Here is a 27,805-nt window from a genome sequence, read left to right as displayed (position 1 = left end):
CCTCGCTGTTTCCCATGCTCCTCACCCGTGGTGCTCCCCTTGTTCTCTGTCCTCCTGAGTCCCCCCCCCCATCTCCCACACTCCTTACCTGTCTGCTCCACCTGTTCTTCCCGAGGCCCTGGACCCCGGCGGTGAAAGCCCCTCCCTCCTGCCTCTCTGCCTCCCCCCCCAACCCCCCCCCCCGCACATCTTACAGCCATCCCTGGGCCCCGAGGCACACTGTCCTGTGACTGCTGTGTGTCCTTGTGCCGTCCCTGCTGGGCTGCGTCCCCACTGCATCCTGGGACCCTGCCAAGGATGGAAACTCTCAAAGTGCCGTCAGGTCACGAGGGATCCGGAAGGGTAGATAGGGACCGGGGTGTGTGGGGGGGGCAGGGGGGGTGTCCTCACTCAGGTACCCAGGGAAGCAGATCGCAGGGGGGATGTATGTACAGAGGATGGGTCTCTGTGTTTGGGGGTTTGGTGGTAGAAGACGAGGTGCATACTGAGGATGAGCATGAGAGGAGAGGGTATGGGGTGGTGCGGCCTGGGGAGGGGTACACCCCGGGGAGGGCGCATCCTGGGGAGGGGTACACCCCGGGGAGGGTGCATCTGGGGGAGGGGTATACCCTGGGGAGGGATGCATCTGGGGGAGGGGTACACCCCGGGGAGGGGTGCATCCTAGGGAGGGGTACACCCTGGGGAGGGGCGCATCTTGGGGAGGGTTACACCCCGGGGAGGGGTGCATCAGGGGGAGGGGTACACCCTGGGGAGGGGTGCATCTGGGGGAGGGGTATACCCTGGGGAGGGGTATATCAGGGGGAGGGGTACACCCTGGGGAGGGGTGCATCAGGGGGAGGGGTACACCCTGGGGAGGAGTGCATCGGGGGGCAGGGTACACCCCAGGGAGGGTGCATCCGGAGGAGGGGTACACCCTGGGGAGGGGCGCATCCTGGGGAGGGGTACACCCCAGGGAGAGATGCATCTGGGGGAGGGGTACACCCTGGGGAGGGGTGCATTGGGGGGAGAGGTACTCCCTGGGGAGGGATGCATCCTGGGGAGGGGTACACCCCAGGGAGGGATGCATCTGGGGGAGGGGTACACCCTGGGGAGGGCACATCCTGGGGGAGGGGTATACCCTGGGGAGGGGTGCATCCGGGGAGGGGTACACCCCAGGGAGGGATGTAGCCCCCTGGCCAAGGTCAGGTCACGAGATCCTTCTGTCCTGGAATAAGGTCAGGGGTGGGCCAGTGGCTGGGGGACACGGTTCGTGGGGTCCCTGTGCTTGCTGCTGAAGGGACATCCTGTCCCAAGACCCTCACCTTCTCACGGTTCCTATCTCTTCTGTGATGTGGTGTGAGGGCCAGCATCCTAGAAGGTTCCCGAGCTCCTATTCCAGGCTCTCGGTGCAGGCAGGCCTGTAGGTCCTGACAGGGGTGGTGTCCATCTGTGCCCAGCGGGGGTCAAGGCCCTGGCCCACCGCCCCTCTCTGTTCAGCATGGTGCCCTCCTCTCTGGAGAGCACATTAGGGTCCCCCAGCACCGAGTCATCGGTGCCTCGATGCTGGCCCAGGGCTGACGTGCCCAGCTCTGGGTGCTGGCCCGGCCACCCATGCGTCATCTTTTTCCTGCCAGCTGGTCTCCCTCCGCCCTCCAGGTGCCAGCATCAAAGCAGGCATGCAAATCCCCCCAAAGTGCAAAGCCAGGTACCAACCACAGCTTCCTTTCATCTGGCTCCAGGTCCCAGAGCCCGGCCTTCAGTGGCTCACAGGGGTCCCCTCCCACCTGGGCCCCTGGGCTGAGCGGGGTTGGCTGAGCCTTTGAAGTACCGGGAGGAGGAAGGATGGGAGCAGGCCCAGTAAGACGGGGGCCTGGGGTGGAGCCTGGGGGCCTGGGCAGCCACGTTGAAGGTGCGGTAACGTTAGTACCTAAGTGCATCATTTTTTCCCTCTAATCAAATGTAGGATAGAAAGAAATGATCAGAATGCCACACAGACAAGGAAACTTTCCCATTTACTTCTTATTTCTGTAAGGTTTTCTTTTTTTTAAAATCAAAACGATTTATGATTAATACAGTGCATATTAAAAGTTTTAACCTGGTACCTTGGTAAAGTTAAAACTGTTCCCAACATATTACATTTTTAATCACACGAGTTAATTACTCTTTAGGGAGGCTCTGGGAGTTCTGGGAAGGAGAGCATTATGGATTTCAAAGAATGAGACAGAAACTGTCATTTTAATGAGAATGCAAATGAGAACGGTTAAGGTTCAATGAAGGTCATAGCAGCTTAATCATCAAACTATTATGGCCATTTATTGCTAGTAACAAATGAATATTAAAAGCTATTGTTTTAACAGATTAGAACTCCAAATTATTATTATTCCAGAATTTCCCAGGTGTCTGGAGAATAAGAGTTATTAGTGCTGAGGCTCTGTTCAGACCTGTAGCCTCTCCAGGTGGCAGTCCCGGGGTGCTTGGCCCAGCTGTGGGATCCCTGATTGGTGGCCCCACTTGGAGCGAGGCTGCCGAGTGTCCTCCGGCAAGGCTGGACAGTGCCCCTGCATGGCCATGCGGCAGGAGAGGCCTGGCCCCAGAGACTCCCAGGCTGGAGGCAGGAGGATGCTGAGTGGGGGCCAGCGTCAGTAGAGACCCTCCCAACCCCGGGGCCACTGCGGCCCAGGCCTGGGCCTGTCTCACTCTCTCACTCTCAGCCCAGGGCTAAGCACACTGCGGCCTGGTGAAGCAGGCCGGGTGGGAAGGAAGGAGGGAGCGACGGTGAAGCGGGAGGGTGCCAGCCTGGCGGTGTCTGACCCACCCTTGCTGGCCTCTCTTTGGTCTCCCGCAGGACCTCCTTTCTTAGCATAGTGAGCCGAGCTCGCTCCGTGTCCTGACTCCCGGTAAAGGCCCAGATCCTCTCTGGCGAGGACTTCGGCAGAGGGAGGCTGGTCCCACGGAGGCATCTTCCGGACCCTCCTGGTTCTGAGCATCCTCCCTGTTACACGGAGCGGGTTCCAGTGCTCCTCTGGTTTGAGGCACCCGCATCCCCATCTCCCGTGGGCCTAGGAGACAGTGGGGCTTTGCCCCGGGGGACCTTGTCCCAGACCTCCCTGCCACCGCTGGGTGAGGTGGGCCTGCCGTGGCCCTGGCTGGGCGTCCAGGGCGTGCCTGGCATGCAGGACCCCAGGCAGGCAGACCGAGGCCCGGGAGGGAGGCTTTGTGAGGGGCAGAGGCCAGTGCATCCACCCCTGCACCCGTGGGCTGCCGTCCCCTCTGCCATCCCTCCCTTCCTGCCAGGGTCCTGGCTCTTGGGCAGGGTCTGAAAGTGAGCTTGGGACCTAGGATCCTGGCCAAGACCCCCAACTCGGAGGCCGGCTCCTCTTCTCAGGTGCCAGGCTCGAGCTTCCCGGGCTCGAGATCCCCTGGGCTGCCATGTTGCTGCGGGCCTGTGGCACAGGGGTGTCCCTGGCATTGGGGGTCCGGTCTGCCCAGGTGTGTGTGGGGCCGTCTCTCCAGGAGGAGCTGGCACCACTCTCGGGGCCATCCTGCTGAGCAGCCCTCTGGGTTTGCCAGCCTCCGGGGACAGCACTGTCCTCCCTGCGTCTAGATCCTGCACACCACAGGGAAAAGTAATTAAATGTAATGGATGCAGAAGCTTCTGGAATCACATTATTTAGGAGCTGCGGCGCACACACACATACACACACATGCTAAGCTGCAGATAATTAATAGGTTTATGTAAATCAGCCTCTGCCGTGTGTGTGTGTGTGTGTGTGTGTGTGTGTGTGTGTGTGTGTGTGTGTGTGTGTGTGTGTGTGTGTGTGTGTGTGTGTGTGTGTGCGCGCGCGCAGCCTGGAGGGGCACTGGCTTCTGGGCCGGTCCCTCCTAGAGCCCCAGTGACGAGTGCAAAAGAAGCTGGGTGGAGACGTGGACCCCGGGCCCAGAGAGGCCTGTGGGGCAGGAGAGGCAGCAGAGGCCGCAGGACCCACCTGGGCTGCCCCGGGTCGCAGTGCCCCGCCTTGCTTGAGCCTGATGGCCCACCCAGGCCGTCAGACTCAGCCTGTGCCCTCTCAGGGTCCAGACACTGCACTCCCAGCTGAGGCCGTGGTCCTGGTGGTAGGGGAGAGGGGAGAAGGGGCTGTGGGGGGGGAGGCCCATGTCCCTGGAGGCCAGGCGGTGGTGACGATGATTCCGGGAGGGGTTCCGCCTGCGGCCCGCCTTCTGAGGGGCTTGGGGCCAGGCTGCGCGTGTGGCTGGTGGATGCGGGGCCTGCAGGTCACAGTGCAGCAGCCCTCGGCCCCGGAGGGACGTATCTGATGAGGTTGGGCGTGTGCGCTCTCCCCTCTCCATCGGGAGGCTTGCTCTTTACTCAGGATCACCGGTCGGCTCTGTAGTTGGAACCAAGAGGTGAAGCCCAAGTGCTTGGTTACCCCCACAGCCCCGGGCCCTGCTGTGGTCTGAGGCCTTTCACCATGGCTGAAAGAGCCCCAGATCAATGCCACAGCCCCTGTCACGCTCCGTGGTGAGTTCCACCTGGGTCCCCGTGGAGTTCTGCAGCCACACATGGGTCATGCTTACACACTTGCTTCATACTTAAACACATAAGACGTGTGGAGGAGCCGGGGAAAGAGCCATGCACCCCCCACCCCCCATACACCGGCCCTGCCTGCGGCACTGGAGCTGAGTCCTTACCGCTGAGCCCACACAGTGGGGCTCGCTCCGCGTCTCCCATGGGGGAACTCGGCCAGGCGGCTGTCGGCCTTGGGGGGGCCTGGGGTGACCGGCCCAGGGTCCCGTGTGATGTGTGTGCTCCCTGTCTGAGTCCCGCGTTGCCGCTGTCCTCACAACAAGCCTGTGCCCTGGCTGGGCAGGGCCCAGTGCGTGGCTGTGCGTATTCCAGGAGACGGCTCAGGCCGGCCAGGGCCTGCGGGTGGCGTGCGTGGGGTTTTATGGCTTGCCCTGAGTGGGCCCCTCTGCCTACGCTGCCTGCTCTGCCCCTGCGTTCCTGTGCTGTGGGGACGGCCAGGTTGGCTCTCAGCCGAACACAGCCTCCATCAGACCCTCCCGGGGACCTGGGGGGACACAGCCCTGGTTGCAGGAGACAGTCGATTCTCCAGGGAAGCACAAGCAGAGCCTTCTTCCCAGCGGAGGCCTGGAATGAGAGGCTCGAAGGTAGAGGCTCAGAAGGAGGTGTTGGGACACAGCAGAGGGCAGGGTGTGCAGGCCCGCGGGGGCTTCAGACGGCCCTGGGCCCCACCGTCAGAGTGCAGCAGGACCCCACCACGCAGCTCCTGGGTGCCGACTGCCGGGGACTCGGGGATGCTGACCTTGGAGGTCCAGAGGCCCACGAGAGTGCAGCCCCCTTTCCCCCCCGCCCCGTACTTCTGAGGGAGAAGCAGCCGGCCACACGAGTGAGTTTATCTCTGAATCGAGGAGAGGTGGCTGCAGGCGGAGCTGGGGGTGGCCGGCACCATGTGTACCCCCCAGGGGGAGGGCTCTGGGGGGAGGACACCCAACACGGCTCATGTGCCAGTGGCAGGCAGGTGCATCAGGCTGAGCTGGGTGCCCTGCAGTCCGTAGGCCGGAGCCCTCTGCTGCAGCGCTGGGGAGGGAGATTGCACCGGGAAGTCTGAGCGCGATGAGTGCATTCGTGAGGCCCTTAGAGGGGACCCTCTCGGACCTGTGACCTCATGAGGAGTGACGGGACACAGAGGGACCGCGGGCTAGGGCAGAGGGAGAAGGCGCTCCCTGCAAGCTAGAGGAGAGAGGCCTCATCCTCTGCTCTCCTGGTGAATAAGGAAACCCCGCCCCATGCTGTTTGTGCCTCCTTGGCTGTGGCACCCTGCGGTGGCAGCCCTGGACCAGCTCTCCCTGAGGGGCAGGGATGGTCATAGCAGGGAGCCAGCCCCGGAGACGGGGCAGGACGCCGGCCTGGTGCAGGCCTGTCAGACACTTCACCCGACCCTCCACGCCACGGCCGGATGGCTCACCCATGCCGGGCACCTGTCACGTGAGCACCATGCTGCCCCCAGAGCAGAGCTGACCTCTAACCTCTACGGTCCGGTCCCCACGGCCTGGCCTGCCCCGTTCCTCTCGGCAGGGGCCTCTGCGGGCAGCGGTGGTGCTGGTCTCCCTCCCGGCCTGCCCTTGCCTCCTTCCACCCGGGAGGTGCGGTGCGTGCTCCGAGGAGCAGGAAGGTGACAGGAACTCCCAGATGGATCACAAAGGGAGCCTGTGCCAATTCATTCGTATTCCACGCCGCGGTCGCCACATCCCAATGTAGTCATTATTGCGTTTGTGCTCTCCGTAGCTGCATTGTAATGGGAGCTTATGTTCAATTTGCTGGGAGCCAGCAAATCGCCGTCTGCCTTTCCTCCACACACCCTCATTTGTTGCTTGCCCTAGGTGTTTCTTAAAGTCTGGGGTTTTACACATAGACAAATTAAGTCTTGTTTTCCAGCGCGTCCCCCTCCGAGCTGACATAATGTGTTTTAATAGCCACCGACCCTCTTGGGGTCTTGGAGCTCGCCGTCATCTGCATTTTCAAGCAGCGGATTATTTACAGGGACATGTCCTCCACGCCGGTAATGAAGCCGGCGGAGGGAGCGGGGGCCCGTGTGGGGCCGCGCCGTCTCTCCCACCACGGGCAGCCTCTGAGCGGCGGCGGTGGCGATACTGGTGGCTATTTCTGAGAGGCCTCTCTTTGTCCCTGCATTTGTTCATTCATTCCACCAACTTGTCCTGGCATTTTTCCTGGAGGGCTCCTGTCAGGAGATACAGGCAGGTGGCTCAGGCCTGGGAGTCTAGGAGGATGAGAGCCGAGGATCGTGTTCGAAGCCAGCCCGGTCAGGAAAGTCCTTGAAACTCTTACCTCCAGTGAAACACAAAAAGCTGCAAGTGGAGGTGTGGCTCCAGTGCTAGCCTTGAGTAAAGAAAGGTTGGGAAGTACCCAGGCCCTGAGTTCAAGCCCCGGCCTGGTACACACACACACACACACACACACACACACACACACACACACATACACGTGCACACACACACATATGCACATGGACACACACACACCCAGATGAGTGAGTCCTAGCTCTCAGCAGAAGGCCTGTTTCCTCTCACCGGCTCTGCTGGGCTGGGTCAGCAATGGCTGGAATACCTGTCCCTGGGCTCTCTTGGGGTGGGGACCCAGAGGTTCAGTGGCATCTGTGTGGCCCGATGAACTCCCAGTGTTTGAGTGCTTGGGTCCTGGTCGCTGGAGTTCACACCAGGAAGCTCAGGAGCCTGGAGGAGCAAGTGTATCAACGAAACAAAGAGGTGCTGTCCTGGCCCAGGGAATCTGGTGTCTCACAGGAGCCAAAGCCCGGACCTGGCCAGGCCAGGGCAGCCAGGCCCCGGAAGGAGGGACACGAGGCGTCTTCGGGTTGCACTAAGCAAACCCCGAGATCTGTGCTAGGCTGTGATGTCTTGAGCGTCATCCTTGCTTACTTCTGGTGTCAGGCATGAGCAGATTCCAGTGGGTTCCGGCAGATTCCTGTCCTGTGCCGTCCTCTCTACCCGGACTGGGCTCCTGGCGGATACAAGTGGTGTGGACGAGGCCAGGGTGGAGCTGTGGGGAGGGCGTGGGGGCGCAGGGTGCTCATGCAGACGTGGAAAGCCTCGAGGTTCATAAGGCAAAGGTGCCTCATCGCCTGTCCTGTCGGGAAGGTCACCTGACCCCAGAGCGGCGGCACTGGTGACATCACACTGGAGAGGTGCATGCGTTGCTCTGTGGTCCTGGTGTGACTGGAGGCACGCTCGCCTCACACAGAGGCCTGGGGGTTTCCTTCCTGATTGACGTGGGAGCTCGGGGTGCGTGGTAGATCCCACAGAGACTGGAGAGCAAAGCCAGGCCCGTGCCCAAGTCCCTGGGGACATCCCTGGAGCCCTGGGACGTGAGTGTGACCAGCTTCCCGGGGCTCCGGCTCAGAGTCCCCTGCTCCAGCTGTCTCCTGCCGGGTGCTGTTGGGGTCCGAGCGTGCTGATGTCTGGACATTTGCCAGCGGCTTCCAGGTCACGGGGTAGAGATGATTCACTCCCGCTGCAACACGGGTATGATTGAAAATGTTGTTAGAAAGTTCCAGATGCCGGCAGTCAGTAGGGAACTACTTCACAAACAGAGCTCCCCTGTGGACTTTAAAATCAGTAAGCCATTTCTGACAGGACAGAGCGGCCATGGCCACGAGCTTTGACCTCCGTCGGAAGTGGAGGCCTCTGCCCAGCCCCGCTGCCTGTGGCCGTCCCTGGCCGTGCCGTTGCCCTGGGAAGATGACACAATCGTTTCCACCTACTGAGCATGGCTTGGGAGGGAGCGAGGGCAAGGCCCAGCTCATGGCTCAGGTTCCACCAAAGTGAAGATCTTGGGGTGCTCTGTGCCTCAGTTTCCTTTTCTGTGGATTCAGATTGGCACCTTCAACACGGGGCTGCGATGGGGCCTGGGGCTGTCACGTGTGCTGGGACCAGCAACTGGCGCCTAGTGAATGCTGAATAAATGTGGCTTTATTTACCACCACAGTTGCATTCATGTCCCCAACCCCCTCCTAGAAAGCAGAGGGTACTGCCCAGAGCTGTGCCCAGCGCCGTTGGCCTGGCCTGTCCTCCTGGGACACAGAAGGGACATCGTGACTGGGGACACAGGGCCAGGATTCGTTCCTGTCAGAGCCACCACCAGCCTTGGAACTCTCCCAAATCTTCCAGGAAAGAGCTCTGTCCATTTGTCCCTCCATAAGCCGTGCTGGCCTGATAGGCAGACAGACAGACAGCTGGCCCCCAGCACAGTCCTCTCTGTCTAGCACATAGTCAGGGCAGAGAGGCTGATGCCTCTTCTCTGCAGTTGTGGGAGGGAAGTCCACACCAATGTGGAAAACAAGCGAAAAGGCAGGGGCATCTGCTGCCTTGCTGGCAGTCCTGAGGCCAGAGCTGTGCCCTGGAGCATGGTGCCCAGAGGCCACAGACCCACACTAGGGACAGCTCCATCCAGTCAGGAACCGAAGGGTGCTTCACCTCCTCCCCCCACCGTCCACACGTCCTCCCCATGTGCTCACACCACCCGCCCCGTCCCCACACCATCCACACGTCCTCTGTGCGCTCACACTGCCCGCGCCGTCCCCACACCGTCCACACGTCCTCCCCATGCACTCACACCGCCCGCCCCGTCCCCACACCATCCACACGTCCTCCCCATGCACTCACACCACCCGCCCTGTCCCCACACCGTCCACACGTCCTCCCCATGTGCTCACACCGCCCGCCCCGTCCCCACACCGTCCACACATCCTCTGTGTGCTCACACCGCCTGCCCTGTCCCCACACCGTCCACACGTCCTCCCCATGTGCTCAAACCACCCGCCCCGTCCCCACACCGTCCACACGTCCTCCCCATGTGCTCACACCACCCGCCCCGTCCCCACACCGTCCACACGTCCTCTGTGCACTCACACCGCCCGCCCTGTCCCCACACCGTCCACACGTCCTCCCCATGCGCTCACACCGCCCGCCCCGTCCCCACACCGTCCACACGTCCTCCCCATGTGCTCACACCACCCGCCCCGTCCTCACACCGTCCACATGTCCTCTGTGCACTCACACCACCTGCCCCGTCCCCACACCGTCCACATGTCCTCCCCATGTGCTCACACCACCCACCCCATCCCCACACTGTCCACACGTCCTCCCCATGTGCTCACACCACCCGCCCCGTCCCCACACCGTCTACACATCCTCCCCATGCGCTCACACCACCCGCCCCGTCCCCACACCGTCCACACGTCCTCTGTGCACTCACACCACCTGCCCCATCCCCACACCGTCCACACGTCCTCTGTGCACTCACACCACCCGCCCTGTCCCCACACCGTCCACACGTCCTCCCCATGCGCTCACACCACCCACCCCAGCCCCACACTGTCCACACGTCCTCCCAATGCGCTCACACCACCCGCCCCGTCCCCACACCATCCACACGTCCTCTGTCTGCTGGGGTCATCAGGTCACCTCCCTTCTCTCCCTGTGGTACATAGTGTTCCATCCACCTAGCGTCCCTTCTTCCTGGGGAGAGGCCGCCCTGTCATCCTGGTGAGCAGGACACCGCTCTGCGTGGACAGGCATTGCTCTGGGACATTTGCTCAGGTGAGGTCTGCCTGTGACTTCCAGACTTCAATTTGGCTACCATGCCTCAGCATGTATAGGCAGAAAGCAAGACCACAGTTTGTGTGTGTGTTGCCCTGAGGGCAGGCGGGGCCCTGGCTTGGGGTGAGTGCCCTGGGCCTGGTCCTCCTGGCACCCTGTGTGCCCAGGTGGGGTTTGAACCTCCACAGGCCACGCGATTTCCTTCCAGCCTCATTAGAAAAATGCTTTAGGAAGACAATCCCCATGGATCAGACTGTTAGATCTGGCTAAAGTGAGAGCTAATGTGCGCAGAGAAAAGATGAGAGTCTAAGAAGAGTGGGAAGTCCTAGTTCAGGGTCAGAGATGAGAGCTACTGCAACAAGGACGTGCTGGGCTGGGAGGGGGCTGGGGTTGGGCTGGCCTGGGAGGGGCCTGGGAGGGGGCTGAGCTGGGAGGGGGCTGAGCTGGGAGGGGGCTGGGACTGGGCTGGGGCTGGGGCTGGGCTGGCCTGGGAGGGGCCTGGGAGGGGGCTGGGAGGGGGCTGAGCTGGGAGGGGGCTAGGACTGGGCTGGGGCTGGGGCTGGGCTGGCCTGGGAGGGGGCTGGGGCTGGGCTGGCCTGGGAGGGGCCTGGGAGTGGCCTGGGAGGGGGCTGGACTGGGCTGTCCTGGGAGTGTCCTGGGAGGGGGCTGGGCTGGGAGGGGGCTGGGGCTGGGCTGGCCTGGGAGGGGCCTGGGAGGGGGCTGAGCTGGGAGGGGGCTGGGACTGGGCTGGGGCTGGGGCTGGGCTGGCCTGGGAGGGGCCTGGGAGGGGGCTGGGAGGGGGCTGAGCTGGGGCTGGGCTGGGCTGTCCTGGGAGTGTCCTGGGAGGGGGCTGGGCTGGGAGGGGGCTGAGCTGAGCTGGGGCTGGGCTAGGCTGGCCTGGGAGCAGCCTGGGAGGGGGCTGAGCTGGGGCTGGGCTGGAAGTGTCCTGGGAGGGGGCTGGGCTGGGGCTGGGCTGTCCTGGGAGTGGCCTGGGAGGGGGCTGGGCTGGGAGGGGGCTGAGCTGAGCTGGGGCTGGGCTGGGCTGGGCTTGCCTGGGAGGGGCCTGGGAGGGGGCTGGGAGGGGGCTGGGCTGGGGCTGGGCTGGGCTGAGCTGAGCTGGGAGGGGGGCTGGTCTGGGGCTGGTCTGGGCTGAGCTGGGAGGGGGCTGGGCTGGGGCTGGGGCTGCGCTGGGAGGGGGCTGGGGCTGGTCTGGGCTGAGCTGGGAGGGGGCTAGGCTGGGGCTGGGGCTGTGCTGGGAGGGGGCTGGCAGAGCCGGGGGGCTGAGGGCAGGAGGACAGGGCTTGTGTCTGCTCCTTCACCTGGCCGTTGGCTCTGTCCTGGGGTCTGAGCCCCTCTCAAGGGCCGCAGGGGTGGCTGGCAGGTCCTTCCAGGAGGAGCTGTGCTCTCTGGGGTGGGCACAGATGGCCCATGCTGAGGGCTGGCCTGGGAAGGGTGGCGATGAGCTTGGTACTTGGCATTGGTTCTCGGGAACTCCCAAAGCCGGAGCACCACAGGGAAGACAGAAGGGGGTCGGGGAGACAGGACGCTGCATGGCTTCTGTTTTCTGGGGGAACCTGCGGGGTCGCGGTGAAATGCTAGTGTAAGACATCCAAGCCCTGACCTGCAAGTGGCTACCTCCATCTGTGGGCGGAGCCGGCCAGCCTGCCGGGCCTGTGCCTCTGCCGCCTGAACACAGTCTGAACACAGCCTGAACACAGGGGAGAACTCACACCCGCCCCTGAGCCCACCCCGAGCCCCAGGCTCCCCTGGTCTTTCCTTTTCTCTGGCTCCCGCCTCCTCTCGTTTCCTGCTTCCTATGCTAGAGAGGAGACCTGGAGCTCGACTACTACCAGGGACCAAGGGCCCCTGAGGCCTGCTGGGGACCTTAGCCCCACGCAGGATCAAGGCACAAGCTGGGGCCATGCTCCGGGCTGGCCGTCTGGGGCTTCTCTGGCTCCCCAGCAGCAGTGCACCCACCCCAGAGCCCCCCCGGGATATGATGCTCCCAGTGCCAGGGATCTACTATGGAAAGGAAGGGGCCAGTGGCCATTGCCTTTGTAATAGGTCAAGGTGCCCGGAGAGTCACATCCGGCCAGGGTCAGGTCACACCAACATCAGGGCAAGCAGGAGCTGGGGCCTGGAGACCCAGCCGCTTCCCCAGTCCTGGCTCTTTGCTCAGCCCCTGTGGCTGCAGGCTGCCAGCTCAGACACCTCCCCGGCCCTGCCAGGCCCCAGCTCTGTAGCAAGGGAGGCACAGCTTTCTTGGGTGGAGAGGGAGATGGGGTGGGGGCATCTGAGGACGTGCGTGCGGAATGGGGAGGGGACACAAGAGGAGGCCGTCCACGGGGCTGTCCTCTGACAACTCTTCATCGCAGCCTGACTCCAGCCCTTTTCTGACCCGGGATGCAAAATGGGCATTCAGAGCAAGCCCCTGACTCAGTGCTTAGAAATAGGTCAGTTAGGGGGAAGTCCCTCTACCTTTGGACCACAAAAGCAAAAACCAAAGCAGGAATTGGCTTCCGGAAGTTCAGCGCTAGCTAGGAAGACTTTCTCAGATTTGTCTTTAAAAGCAGCGTTTGAGTTTGACCCACACCTGGTGCTGCGCGTGGAGGAAGGAGGGGGTGGGGATGTATCTACGGCCTGCCAGAAGGATCGGATCATGGATGGCAAACCCACCCCCTCAGTCCTGTCCTCCCCTCCGGCTGCTCTGAACCACACAGCGCCTCACCTCACCCTGTCTGCAGCCTGTGGGTGCCACAGCACACCCAGCCTCCTGCCTCTGACTGTGACGGTGTACCTGTTAACCCGCCTTCCCCCACCCACCCCTGCTCTGCCAGTCCCCAGGGAGCACCATCCACTCCTCGAGTATCAGATTGACTTTATTACACTCAGCAAATGAGTGAGATCATGCGGTGTTTCTCTGTGCTCAGATGATTTCACTTAATATAGTGTCTGCCAGGCTCTTTCATTTCGTCCCAAGTGGCAGGATTTCATCCTTTGTAAAGGATGAATAATATTCCGTTTTGTACACACACACACACACACACACACACACACACACACACACACACACACACACTTCCTTCATCCATTCATCTATCCATGAGCATGGGAGGTTTCTGTATCATAGCGGTTGTGAATGGTGCCAGGGTACACGTGAGCAGACATTTCCTTAACCAGCCGATGGCGTGTCCTTTGGGCAGCTAGCCAGCCCACAGGATAGAGCTGGGCTTTGTTTTGTGAGAGATCTCCGTGCTGGTCTCTATCATGATTGCACTAACACACATACTGGACATCAGATTTAAAATAAAGGGGCTGAACTCTCCCCTCCTCGTCCCCCAGGGGTGTGAGGCCGGCCGAGAGGCAGAGCCAGGCTCTGGCTCCTCCCTGTGTGTGGGTGCTGAGGCCCCATCGCTCCCCACTCCAGCTTTTGCCCTCCTCCCTTAGGTCTTTGCAGGACCGAGTGGCTGAGCCTGTTTCGCAGGGCTAAGGGTCTGTGCAGAGCTGGGCTGGTGATCACGAGGCAGCCCAGGCCCCACCCACCACGGCTCCGTGGTGCCAGCAGGAGGAGGGGACCGGCTCGGGAGGCCCTGCAGATAGATGGGCCCAGGTCTCTGTGCAGTGCAGACATGGAGTGGCCATGTGTGCCAGGCCTCCGCCCTCAGGGCTGTGCACAGTGTCTCAGCGACACTCACCTCTTATCACCCAAGGGCAGAACTGAGTGGGTGGCTGAAGGCTGAGGAGAGCAGAGCAGCGAGTGCTCACGGGGTCGGGCTTGTCCGTGCAAACATCTGTGTGTGTGCATGTGTGTGAGCGTGCACGTGTGTGTGCACAAGGCAGGACTCCCATGGCGGCTTGTGTCACCAGTACTGACAGGCGTGTCGGGAACTCGCATGTGTCCCCTGATGGTTTCCCTAAGAGGTGGGCACGTACCGACACACACAGACCTCCCCACGCGTGGAACGCCCCCCCACGCACACCCAGAGGGAGTACCAGCGGTGTGCATTTGCACACGCCTAACACATGCATATGTGCACAGCACAGTAAGCTCATGCATAGATAGCACACACAGGGACACACGCTAGACACGTATTGCACCGGGCACATGCACACGTGATGCACTGAATGCTCAAGCTCATGCAGTGCGCACACCTCCGCAGACCTGCCTGCACATGCTCACACCCACATGTGCACATGCATGTCTTAACACCTCCATTTAGCTCACCTGCCTGTGTTCTGCTCTTGCAAGCAGCCTGAACCCATGGACCTGGCACACAGCACGTCCTGAGCCCGGCACGTCTGTCTGTCAGCAACAGCCCTGGACCACCTTTACCCCAGCACCTCTGGTGGAGGTCCATCTGCCCGGTGCAGCCCAGGGTGTGGCCTGGGCCGCCTGTTCTCAGTGCTACGTGCGGCAGGATGGAGTGGGTGCTCTGCTGCCCAGGGAGGAGCTGTTCAGAGGCACGGTCTGCAGAGGAAGCGGGGACAGGGGCCATGGAGGGACCCGGGACACATGCACCTACGGGAGCCGTGGGACAAGGGTGTGTGTAAGCGCATGCCAGTGTGTGTGTATGCATGTATGTGTGTGTGTGTGCGTGTGTGTGCGTGCGTTAGTGTGTTTGAGTGCTTCAGTGAGTGTGGTAGTAATATGATGGTGTGTGTGTGTGTTTGAATGTGGTGTGTATGAGTTAGTCTGTGTGTATGTGTAAGGGTGTATGTTTGCCTGAGTGTGGGAGGCTGTGGAGGCAAGCACGTCTGAGCATGGGCGGCAGCTGTGTGATGGGTGTGCACCACGGGCTCAGCGGTCCTGCGTGGAGTGTCCACGCAGAGCACAGCCGGGGCCGGCTCCAGCGTGCCTGGCCCGGCGCTGGCTCTTACCCACACAAGCTGGGTCTGCTTTCCGTCTACCCTCCCACCAGCCAGGACGGAGGCATGCAGCTTCTCTACGCTCCAGAGTGGGGACACGCATCCCAGCCAGCCAGGCTCCAGACAGCGCGCCTGCTGTCTCCCCCTCGGGCCCCTCTCCTGCCCTCAGCCCAGACTGCGCCTCCCCACTGTCCACAGGAGTCCTCCCCCCTGTCCACAGGAGTCCTCCCCCCTCCTGCTCACTGTCCACCAGGAGTCCTCCCCATTGTCCACCAGGAATCCTCTCCACTGTCCACAAGGAGTCCTCCCTCTCCTGTCAGTATCCACCAGGAGTCCTCCCCTCTCCTCCCCACTGTCCACCAGGAGTCCTTTCCACTGCCCACAGGAGTCCTCCCCTCTGCTCACTGCCCACCAGGAGTCCTCCCCTCTCCTCCCCACTGTCCACCAGGAGTCCTTTCCACTGCCCACAGGAGTCCTCCCCTCTGCTCACTGCCCACCAGGAGTCCTCCCCTCTCCTCCCCACTGTCCACTAAGAGGCCTCCCTCTCCTCCCTAGCGTCCACCAGGAGTCCTCACTCTGAGCTGGTGCTCCCTGGGATGCCAGGCCTGCGTCTGCCTCCCACTGGGCTGGGCTGTGGCCTGCCCATGCCGATGTGTCCCCGCTTTCCCATGTGGATCTGGGGGTATCCATGGGCCCCTCCCCGCCCCCCCTCCCGTGCTGGACCTGGGGCTGTGGGAGGAGCTTCATCCACACTGCTGGGTGCCGAGCTCTCCCACTCTGTGCTGCCCTGCTGGGCTGGCCCGAGTCCCACCCTGTCACAGTCTCCCCTCCCCCGCATACTTTTAGGACCCTTTGCCGCCCGTCTCCCTGGCCTCCATTTGTTGGCCCAGACCTCATCTCTTCTCGGCCTGCTGTCTGCCCAGCCTTTGTTCAGACCACAGCCGGGTAGAGGCTTCCCCGCTGGCCCAGGCCCTGGTCTCATGTCCCTGCTGGCTTCCCACTGCCCACCTGCCAGCTCTCAGATGCCAGCGGATGCTGCTCTAGGTGCCTGAGGTCGAACCCCAGCTCAGTCCCAGACCCGAGTCCCATTCTGCCCATCCCCTCAGTCTGGCAGTGGGCAGCTTCCTTCCCACCCTGCCTTCTGCTTTCCCCATGGTCAGACCCGGCATGGGCTTCTGGCACTTGGGATGGCCTCTGCCCAGCTAAGTCCTCCAGCCACTGTCCCCAGGGGAGCCAGTGCTCCTTCTCATGGCAAGAGCTCTCCCCCCGTCCCTACTGGAGGGGTCAGTGCCAGAGCCCCCTCCAGAGATCTCAAGGTTGTTGGCACTGGCGGCTTTCGTCTGCTGAGCACTGCCCAGGTGGCAGGGCAGGTGGCCGCCGAGAGGGGGTGTCCACTCACCCATCCTTGTCCACACAGCCTTCGGTTGGCAGCGTGCGTATGTCCACGCCTATTTCCACAGTATAGTGCCTTTGAAACACACGTGCTCATGCATCTCATACTCTTCTGTCAGTGCAATGTCACTACATTGTACGGATTAAGCACAATTTTTATGTACCTATCTCATGTCTCTGTGTTTGCTCAAATCACAGAACATCAGCCCTTCAGGTTTCTATCTCTTTAATTTTTTAAAATATTTGAATAAGCCAGGCGCCAGTGGCTCACGCCTGTCATCCTAGCTACTCAGGAGGCTGAGATCTGAGGATCACAGTTCAAATCCAGCCTGGTCAGGAAAATCTGTGAGATTTTTATCTCCAGTTAACCACCACAAAACCAGAAGTGGCGCTGTGGCTCAAGTGGTACAGCACTTGCCTTGAGCTGAAGAGCTGAGGGACAGTGCCCAGGCCCAGAGTTCAAGCCCCATGACCAACCACCACCACCAACAACAAAAAACGAACAGTTTTGAATAAGTATGATGATGTTCAGCTCATAGTTAGATTTGTATTTTGTGACTCATCAGCTTTGGTCGGCTTCTTTTTACTTTCTGTTGAAACATAAACTCCTTTTATCATTCTACCCTCCTGCTCATTGACTCATATGTGCGGATGCATTTGTATCTGTACGTATACGTGCATGTGTGTGTGGAGGCCGGCATTATATCGCTTGAGCCACACATCCAGCCCGTTTTGCTGTTGTCATTTTGAGAGAAGGTCTTGCTTTTCACCCAGGCTGACACAGATCTCAACCCTCCTATTTTATCTTCCCATTCCTGCCACAGTTGGGATGTGGCCAACAGTGTGTGACCATGGCCAGCAGTTGGGCTGGGCTCTTATGGATGTAACCACCATCCTCATCTCCACCTCCTGAGTAGCCAGGATGATAGACGTCATCCATGCCACCAGCTGGACGAATGTTTTCAATAATCGAGGTTTAGCCACTTGCATTTGCCTGCCTACTATAATTAATTTTCTGGGCTTTGTTTTCATACTGACTTTAAAACTTGGAAAGAAACAAATGACATTTACGGTTCTATTCCATAAGTGATGTTTACCAGAGAAAAGATTTGTGACTGCAACTGTGCAGAGACTTGGATTTTACTGTACCGATTTCCCCCCAGCTGAAGGAGTGTCTGTGTGCATATTCTTCACAGGTCCCCATGCTTCTCAGAAGTCAGGAAAACCACCTTTCATTCTGCGTCTCCATGCCCAATTTCCCGACTCCTTTCTCTGGTGGAAGGTCAGCTGGGCCAGCTCTCCATGTACAGTGTGTGATTGGCTGACCCTCTAGGACATTCTGGCCGCCATGTCTTTTCCCACCAGAAAGCAGAGACACTACTGGGCTGGCTAGTGGAAGCCAGCATACTGAGTGAACACCCGAATCCCTGCTCTTCCACTTGGTAGAAGAGGACTATTTGGGCTTTTGTTGGTTGTTTTTTCCATAGAGTATTACAGGATAATATTCTAGAATGCTCCTCTGGCCAGTACCTCCTAAGTGTTGGGACCACAGGTGTGTACCACTGTACCCTGCACCCCGCATCCCTGTGCCCTTTGTAACCTTGTCCAGCCCTGTTGATGTTTTTATTTCACAACAGTTTGAGATAAGTTTCTTGGATTGTGTGTATCTCAGATCTGCCCATTAGGCCTTTTGCGGAAGCCTGAAGAACCCATCTCAGAATAAACAAAAAGGTTTAAGATGACTAAGAATATCAGTTACATTACAATGTAGTTACCACATGCTACAAGCCCTCTTTTGATTCAGGAACGAGTTTGCTTCTTTATTAAAGCACTGCGCTGGAGTTCAGTGGTTGGACGGCTATAAGTGGGAAGTTAAAGACAGACATAGCAGGGGACAGAGATACCTGGAAGGACCATCATGTGAAAGGAAAGCCCTGTGATTGCTGCTGGCAGGAAGTGCAGGTTACAGTCCCACATTGTCTTTACTGCCCAGAATGCCTCACTGAAAGAGAACTCTTAAATTATGATCAGAGATGTGTTGAAAAGCATACACCCTACTGGATGCCTGGGCTTCAGACAGTGTGGGGACCATCCCCAGGCAGCGAGCCTCTGTCTGGGCAGCCTCTAGCTTGGCTCTCAGCTAAATGGCTGACAGCAGCCCTCTCTGGGGGTGAAGGGGACAGGTTGCATGTGCCCTCGGTGAGCAGCCTTCCTGGGCCTCCCCTCTGGTGCCCTCGGTGCTGTCCCCGGGGACATGCACATCCTCATGGCCCTTGGCTTCTGTCCAGCACGCAGTCCCGGGATCTTCTTGGCTTCTCAGGCCTGCTGGCTCTTACCCTTCTTCCTTTGCTGCACGACCATGTTTTTAGTATTTATTCTTGTGCCAGTCCTGGGGCATGAACTCACAGCCTGGGTGCTGCTGTCCCTGAGCTTTGGTGCTCAAAGCTGGTTCTCTAACACTTGAGTCCCACCTCCACTTCCGGCTTTTTTGGTAGTTTAGTCTCATGGACTTTCCTCTGATCCCCAGGATCTCAGCCTCCTGAGTAGCTGGGATTTTAGATGGGAACCACCAGTGCTGGGCTCATATATTTAAAGGGCCTTCCTCTTTATTTTCATGGGCCCCTGGTTTCTCCCCAGAGCTCTGTGCTGGCCCCAGCCACTCAGGAGTGCATGCGGCCATCTTGAGTTGCCAGGGCACTACAGCCCTCTTTGGTCTACACATGAGCCGGCCTTCTGAGTGCCAGATACAGGGTCCTCCACAGTTTACCTGTGTTTTTCTTTAAGGGCCATGCTGGCCCTCCCCAGCAGGAGGTCTTAGGATGCTTCTGGCCTTTCCACCTGGGCAAGCCAAGCCTGCCCACCCCACCTGAAGGCTATGATGGTGCCACACCTCATCTGGGCACCTTCTTTTCCTTCCTGCTCTTCAATTTTCTGCATAGAGAGATCATCCAAGTGGTTTGTTGTTCTAAAAGTCCCCCTAAGTGAATTCAAGCTACGCTTCGGTTTTCAGGATTTCAAATAATGTGCACCTGATTGGGGCCACAGCTGCTGTGGGAGGTGAGTCTCCACGCTGATTGAGGTCCCGCTGGGCCAGGCCTGTGTGTGTGTAATGAGCTCCAGGAGACCCTGAGCTTGGCCAGGAGGTGAGCAGGTCAGTGACCTTGGAGGAGGTCAGACTTGGTTAACTGAGCAGGGTGGGGATCCAGAGGGCTGCTGCCCGACAGCTTTGCCAAATGGCGTGTAGGGTGGGCAGGTGGGGCCCTAGATGCAGGTGGGAAGGGCGGGGCCCTTGTGGGACGTGGGGGCTGGAGGGGGTCTGCCCAAGGGGAGAGGATGCCCAGCCCTTCCCAGGGCAGGCCCTGAGCTGCTCACCTGCCTGGTTGGCACGGTGGTTCTCACTAGCACCCGTCCTAGGGGTCGGGGCCGGTGACGGGAGCCAGAGCTGCTCTTGGACCCTGGCTGCCCCTCCTCTGGCTGGGTGTGAGCACAGAGGTGTTTCTCACCAGGCAGGCAGTGCTGAGCTGGGTTGAAGTCCTGGCTCTGCCTTTGACCTGCTAATGAACATCTCAGTGCTGGTTGCTGGTCGACTTGTGGGGGGGGGGGCTCCCTTTTCCAGAAGGCACAGGGAGAAGCTGCCTCCCCTGACCCCTGGGAGTCTTCTGGTCTGCACACACGGAAGGGCAGAGAAAGGCACGGAAGGGAGCAGGCGGGTGGCAGTCTGGTCTTCCTCCAAAGCCCTTTCCTGGGCCTTTGCGATTAAATGCTGAAGAATGAATGAATGAATGAATGCACCCATGCATGCATGCCTGGCGGCCTCGCCTGCACGCCCCCTTCCAGCAGGATACCGCCCCACCCCCCTCGCTCGGGCTGCCCGAGAACCGGGAGGAATATTATTGAGGAACGAGCACCCGGCCTCCCTGGAGGGGAAACAGAGGCAGCGGGAGGCGGGCCCCCACTTGGTGCCTCCGAACAGACCTTGGCACCGGCCGGCCGAGGGGGGCACTGGGAGGGCCGGGGCGGGCAGGCCGCTTCGGGTCAGACGTCCCCGTCCCAGGGTCCTGCCGGTGGCCTCGCTTCCGCGTTGGTTCCCCCGCTGGTCGGGTTCCGGGGCCGGGCGGAGGCCGGCGCGGCCCGCGCTGCAGTGAGGGCCCCGCGCGCCTAGGTGGAGCCCGACCCGCGGTTTTCGGGCCCGGCGGAGCCGCCGCGCGCCAGGCGGGGGCGCTGCGGGGCGGCCGGGTCCCCGGGGTCCCCTCCGCGGCCCAGTGCGCATCGGCGGCTCCGCGGACCGGGCGGAGCGCAGGCAGCGGCGGGCGCCGGCCACCCCCAGCCGCCGGCACCGGCGGAGACCCGCGCGCGCGCTCCCCGCCCGCCGCCCCTCCGACCGGGACCCGGACCGAGCCGAGCCGCGGGCGCGCGCCGCCGCCCGGACCCGAGCCGCCGCGTCCCGCGGGCGGCCGGGCGCGCGGCGTCGCCGGCCCCACCTGTCGGCGCGGCCCCCGGCGGCCTCGCCCGGGAGCGGAGGCGGCCCGCGGGCGCGCGGGGCCCGGACGCGGTCCCGGCCGCAGCGGCGGAGGCGCCGGCGCCGGGGGAGGGGGGGGCGCGGAGGCCGGCGCCGTCCGGCGAGGACCGGGCCGCGTAAGTTGGATCGCGGCGGCTCGACCGGGCCCCGGCGGCGGCGATGGTGCGGCGGCCCCGCGGCGGGAGCGCAGCCCCGGCCCCGAGCCTGGCTCTCCGCGGCGGCGGCGGCGGCGGCGGCGGCTCGGCGGCTCGCTGAGCCCCGGGCCGGAGCGAGCGCGGGCGGCGGAGCCGGAGGAGCCGGCGGCGGAGGCGGCGGAAGGCGACGCCGAGCGGCGCCCGGGCCGCGCCGGACCCCCTCCCTCCCCGGCCGTTGCGCAGTCCGCGGCCCGCCGTCCGGGCCCTGCCGGCGGCGCGGGGCCGATTCATGGGGCCGCGGCGGCCGCCTCCCCGCGCGTCGGCCCCCGGCGCCCCGCAGCCCGCCGTGGTGGCCGAGCGGCCGGAGCAGCGGCGGCGGCCGCCGCGGCCCGAGCCTGGGCGCTGACCTCCCCGCCCGCCCCCCGCCCGCCCCCCTCCCCCGCTCCCCTCCCCCGGCCCGAAGCGACGCCGATCGCCTCCCGGAGCGGCGCCTCCAGTCGCGGCGTTGGCGGCGGATGGAGGGCGCGGGCGGGCGGCCGCGGCCGGCGGGGCGCTGATGCGGCGCCCGGACCTTCGCTGCGCGACTTCGGGGGCGTCGGCCGGCCGGGCGGGCGCTCCGCGATGCAGCTCCTGAAGGCGCTGTGGGCGCTCGCGGGGGCCGCGCTCTGCTGCTTCCTCGTCCTGGTGATCCACGCGCAGTTCCTGCGAGAAGGTAACGGCGCGGGCCGCGCGGCGGGGCGGAGGTCGCGACCCGCGGGGCTCGGCCCTGGCCCGGGCCGCCTGGCTCGCGCCCACCCCGGTGTCCAGGCGGCGCGCGCGCGGGGCGGGGTGGGGAGGCTGCGCGGAGGCGGCGGCGGCGGCGGCGGCGGCGGCGGAGCCCCGGGGCGCCCGGACCCCGAGCCCCCCGCGCGGCCCCCGCCGCCCGGCCCCCGCCGCCCGCCGGCTCCGACCCCGCGGCCCGGGCGCCGGCTGCTCTCCTCTCCGCGGGCCCTCGGTAGATGGCACCCGCGCTCCACGTTGGCGGCCTCGCGGAGGGGGGACACAGGGCGTCCCTGTGGTGGGGCCCAGAGGGCATTTTCTGGCCAGGTCCGGGACCCGCAGGCGCAGGCCCGGGAGCCCGCGTCCAGCTCCGCATCACGGCCCCCTTCTGTCTCGGCCCCCAGTCTGCCTGGCTCTAGCTCTGGGTCGTCCGAGCCCTTGGCCGGCCGGGAGGACAGAGCCTGGTCCTAGCCCTCCATCGGGGAGCACGGCGGCGCATTCCTGGAAACTTCATGGCCCACCGCGCCTCCTCCCTGCCCGCCGTGTGCAGGGACTGGGACCGGGGCGGACCCCCTGCCTACCGTGCCCCCCGGGGTGGCACTGGCTGCACGCAGCGGCCTGCGGGCCGAGGGGAACCCCCGGCCCCGGGGAGCCCTGTGGCCCCTGTACTGCGCTGGCTCTACGTAGCTTTTGGTTCCTGGGGAGGAAGGCTTGCGGCAGTCCCCGTTTTCCTGCGGACTGGGAGCAGGTGCAGGTGGGAGCCGTGCAGGCTCTGCTCGGGGCCCTCCAGGCTGTGTCCTGTCTTGATTTGGGGTCTGGACGGCCAGCGCCGGAGGAGGGAGCCGGAGAGGAGGCTGTTGTGAGTTTGCTGTTGGCCGAGGCCTGCTCGCCTCCCCTGCCCAGCTGGAGACCAGTGCTTCCGCAGGTCTGTGACCTACTTCACGGGTAGGTGGCCCTGCCTCAGGACAGTGGTCCTCTTCAGCCCCGGCTTCTGTTGAAGCTGTCTCCCCGGGACAGCCTCTCTGCCCCTGGGGGTCCCCCAAGCAGTGTGCTGGGGCTTGGGGAGTGGGGCTTGTGTGGGCCACAAGTTCCCAGGGTTCTGTTTCCCTCTGGCGTCAGATTTGGGAGGGAGTTGTGTGTGAACATTTCAGAGCTTCTTGGAGATTGCCTGCGTCCACCTGAGTCATGGAGTTTGGGCTCTGAAACATGGTAGAGAACAGGCCGTCTGGAGGCAGATGACTGGAGGTAGGGGTGGGGGTGGGGGTCTTCGGCCCTGCCCCGCAGGAATGCACTGTCTCTGGTGGAGTATCACTGCTCTACGACTCTGGCTAAGAGGAAACGTTGGTATCTTGGGTGTCGGGTCAGAGGTAGAGCAGGTGGCATGTACTGGTAATCATACTCATGGGGCAGAGGTCTCCTGAGTGGTCGTGGTGTATCCCTTTCCCAAAGCTTTGATGTGGCAGCACTGGCAGCGTGAGTGAGGGAAAGGCAGGACACAGCCAGCAGGGTGAGAGGACTCTGCCAGGGCCTGGGCAGCTTTGAGACCACACTGTAGGAACAGCCCTCACACACCTTCACATTCACCCCAACCGGCCACCACACTCCAGTACCCTTTGCTGCAGCCTGTGGACGATGAGGAAGGGCAGAGCTCGGTCCGTGCTGACGCGCTCTCTGCCCTTGAGGTCAGGAGCCCCGGGGACAGCCCTGGGGGCCTGGATTGAGAAGCCGTGCATTCCCAGGGGAGACACAGGGCCCTTCTTGGAGGATGGGGCTGGGGTGCGGGCATGTCGAGGGAGTGTGGAGGGGCGGGGCAACTGGGACAATTGTGACTTGTTGCCGGACCGAGTGGGAAAGAGCTGTTTAAATAGCCATTTCCATGAATCTGGGTTTTTCAGGGGTGAAGAATGGGGGACCCAGGGAGCCCTTTTTTCCACACTTCCCCTTTTGTGTGGAGATACAGGCTGCCCGTGGCTAATCCGTCCCCCTCTGGCTGGTCTGTCTTCCAGCTATTTCCCAGATGAATAGGGCTGTGAACCCAGGGAGAAGGGAATTGTGGTCCTAATTGTACCTCTGCCTTGGCCAATCTCTGTAAGCACAAGTCCTGCCCACCAGGCTGCTTGGCCCCAGCAGCCAGAGAGAGGGTTTGGGGGGAGCTTGGCCAATGTGTGGGGTCCAGGGATCAGAAGAGCCTGGTCTACACTTTGCTGTGGCCGTTCTCTGCGGAGGGCAGCTGTTCCCCTCCGAGTGGGGTGTGGATGTACCAGCTTTTCTGAGCTAGAACAGGTGGGCGCCGGGGTGGGCGTCTTAGAAACCTGGCTTAGAATCCAGCCACTTCATGAACACACAGAAGACGCGTGGAGTGGAGGGAGCGGGGATGCGCTGTGTGTGATCTTACAACACAACCGAAGGCAGCAACTGGAATTACAAATTCCCATCTCTCTCTTCCCCCATATTTTTCTCAAAGTCTTTGATTCTCTTGGACCAGGGCATTGCAACTCGCATCCACCGCTTTGGTGTGGAGACAGCTCATCACAGGAGGAATGGAACAGTACTACAAAGAGCAGAGGGATGCACAGGCCAGGCTGAGAAGCAGCCCAGGCAGGCTCCCTGTGGCCCAGAGGTGTCTTGCCTCTGGGACCCAGCAGCCCTTTCTGGATGGCAGCCACAGCCCCGCGCCTTCCCCTTCAGCTGTGGACCCCAGGGTTAACTTGACTCTGTCAGTCCCTTTGATGGTCATGAGAGTGTTCCACGGGCAGAGCGTGCTATTAGAGAGCCTCTTTAGCAGTTGAATATTAAGAGCTCGTGGGGGAGATGCATGTCTGCAGCCGGCTGACCCGGCATGATGTCCCCACACTTTGAATTCCAGCTACTTCCAGAGTCTGTCAGCGAGGCCATCTTCACCGCTGCTCAGTGGGCAGACTGTCGATGGAGTAGGCAGTACACTTGCTTAGCTTCCTATTTTGAAATCAAGCGTTATTCTGTGAACTCGCGTGTCTGGGAAGGAGAGGCACAGATAACCTGGCGAAGGCATGTAGCGGCAGTGTGCTAATTGTTAACAGCTCTGTGCAGCCACGTTCATTTGGTTCTTCCAAGATGACCAGCCGACATTTGGTTGGCTCACAGACCTGCACAGCAATCAGTTTACTTTACAAAATAGACAAAGAACTTAGGAGACAGTATTGTTCCTGAACCTAAAGCCTGCAGAAACATAATTCGCATGGTAACGGTGCACTTGTTCCCAGATGATGTGGTGATGGGCAGGGGCCTGTGCAGGACAATTCTGGTTGGTGAGGGCCTGGTAGACTCCTCTGAGCTGTTCAGAAAAGCGAGGTTGTTTTTGGTGGAGGCTGGAGGCTGTGCCCACACCAGGTTAGAGCCTGTGATAAAGAGAGGAGGAGGAGGAGCGAGCAGCGGAGCTCAGGCCTTTGTGTCTAACTGAAGACGAGTTCAGTAACCCTCTCCAAAATTCCCACCATCCCTTTGGGCTGCACATACTCACCACTCCGGACAGGATGCAGGGATCTGGTCCTGGCACCCTGGCTGAGGAGTTTCTGGGCCGCCTGTAGAGGAGGCTTGGCTTTGTCCAGAAGGCCCTGGGCCTCCCCAGCACAGCCTGCCCGATGGTCCACAGGGCCTGGCAGCCCTCTTAGGAGTACAGGGAATGGACAAGGCACAGAGCATCCAGTGCAGAGGCACAGGGCTCCAGCCTCTCCCCTAACCCACCCGCAACTGCTGGGAGGCCAGCGGCGTGTGAATGGCCGCCAGGGAGGGGTGGAATTGGAAGGGCGTTAAAATAACCAGCTGCTTTATCATCATTTACTATCATTTCTGGTGTGACACAGAATCTAAATAAAACCCACACTCACTGTAATGGGACTCTCAGCTGCAGAGTGTCTGACAACTGTAAATGTGAAGGCAGGAAGGGCTCGGGGATGGAGCAGGCAGCAGACGCTGGCTCACCGCAGCCGGCTCCAAGTAGGACTGATTCCAGCCAGAGCACAGGGCCACACAGGCCTTTGAGAGAGGGTGCAGGGTGACCCTGGGGTTGGAAAATCTGAACTCACCATCCACCTGGGCTCTAGACGGGCCTGTCTTCCCTCTGCATGGTGGGAAACTCCTCTGTCTCTCATGTTCCTGCTTTGAACTTGAGCGAAGAGACTTTCAGACCCTCTTCGATCAGGGTCTGGATGTTCGTGGTTTCCGCCCATCTCTGGGCACACAGCACAAGGTGCAGCACTGGGCAGGGGTGCCACTGGGGTAAGAGGACTGGTGACCTTGGACCTGAGAGAGCAGTTGTTCCGCCCAGTGCAGGAGCTGAGGGCCTAGGAGAAGGCAGCGTGTGGTCTGTCCTCAAGGAATGATGCCAATACTGTGTGTGCGTGTGTGTACGTTATGAATATGATTATTCATAATTAAATGCTGATAGGTATTAATACTGTGTGTGTAATCTACCTAAGACATAAAGTTTATGGACATATATAATGAACTTAATTTAAAATATAGCCGATAGCCATGTAATGAATGAGCAGCGGATGTGTGGGGTGGCTGGGGGCTGATGCGGGCAAGCAGTTACTTCGTCTCATTGGCATAGAAGGAAGTCACTGTCTAACATGTAAATGCCAGTGGGCTGCTGTGGCTCAGACGTATATGAAGTACATGCTGCAGCCCGTGGAGAGCCCGGGCCTGCTGTTAGTACGGAGTCTGTCCAGCGAGTGGGTTTGGGGCCCCTCAGAGGCATTTCACGGGCTGCGGCCCCGTCCATCGGCGTGAGCAAGCTCCGGGGGCTTGATTCTGCCTGCTGCTGAACCTACCTGCGCTGGGGAGCTGCGTGCTCCAGGTGCTGGTGCCGTAGCCGTGGCTGTCCAGATGATGTGTAGACCCCACACCCTCATAACACAGCACATACCAAGTACATGACGTACGTGTGGACAGCACACACAGATACACACATACAGCACACACCAAATACAGGATGCACGTGTGGACAGTGCACACACCAAGTACATGACGTATGTGTGGACAGCACACACAGATACACACATACAGCACGCACCAAATACAGGATGCACGTGTGGACAGCACACACCAAATACATGATACACGTGTGGACAGCACACATGGATACAAACATATGCACCAAATACAGGAAACACATATAGACAGCACACACCAAATACATGACATACATGTGGACAATACACAGGGATACACACATATACACAACACGCACCAAATACAGGAAACACATAGACACAGTGCACACCAAATACATGACACACGTGTGGACAGCACACATGGATGCATACATATACACAGCACACACCAAATACATGACACACGTGTGGACAGCACACACGGATATACACATACAGCACTCACCAAATACAGGATGCATGTGTGGACAGCACACACCAAGTACAGGACACATGTATAGACAGCACACGCCAAATACATAATACACATGTGGACAGCACACATGGATACACACATAACACAACACGCACCAAATACAGGAAACACATATAGACAGCACACACCAAATACATGACACACATGTGGACAACACACACAGATACACACATATAGACAGCGCACACCAAATACATGACACACGTGTGGACAGCACACGGATACACACATATACACAGCATGTATCAAATACATGACACACATGTGGACAGCACACACGGATACACACATATACACAGCACGTACCAAATACAGGACACACGTATAGAGAGTGTACATGGACACATGCATATACACAACATGCACCAAATACATGACACACATATAGACAGTGCACATGGACACACACATGTACACAACATGCATCAAATACATGACACACATATAGACAGTGCACACAGCACATATCAAATACATGACACACATATAGACAGTGCACACAGCTCATATCAAATACACATGCATGTATAGACAGTGCACACATGACACACATATAGACAGTGCACACAGCACATATCAAATACATATGCAT

At 60.7% G+C, this 27,805-nt stretch overlaps 1 protein-coding gene across 2 annotated transcripts in view; it reads left to right on the top strand.

Moving 5' to 3' along the window:
• Positions 1-27,805, top strand: part of Tafa5 (TAFA chemokine like family member 5) — a 165,395-nt gene that overhangs the window by 48,708 nt on the left and 88,882 nt on the right. Inside the window, exon 1 of one of the 2 annotated variants that reach the window (XM_069999814.1) lies at positions 21,465-21,757. The exons of the other annotated variant lie outside the window; for it this stretch is intronic. Within the exon in view, the coding sequence (XP_069855915.1) occupies positions 21,667-21,757 (91 nt within the window). The 5' untranslated portion in view covers positions 21,465-21,666. Of the gene's footprint in view, positions 1-21,464; positions 21,758-27,805 lie in introns of those variants that run through there. 2 annotated transcript variants of the gene reach the window in all.

This window comes from Dipodomys merriami, unplaced genomic scaffold (assembly GCF_024711535.1).
Source record: "Dipodomys merriami isolate MVZ:Mamm:240054 unplaced genomic scaffold, mDipMer1.0.p SCAF_55, whole genome shotgun sequence".
NCBI lineage: Eukaryota > Metazoa > Chordata > Mammalia > Rodentia > Heteromyidae > Dipodomys > Dipodomys merriami.
Note: the sequence above shows the minus strand (reverse complement) of the source record. Positions and strands in the feature narration are given on the sequence as shown.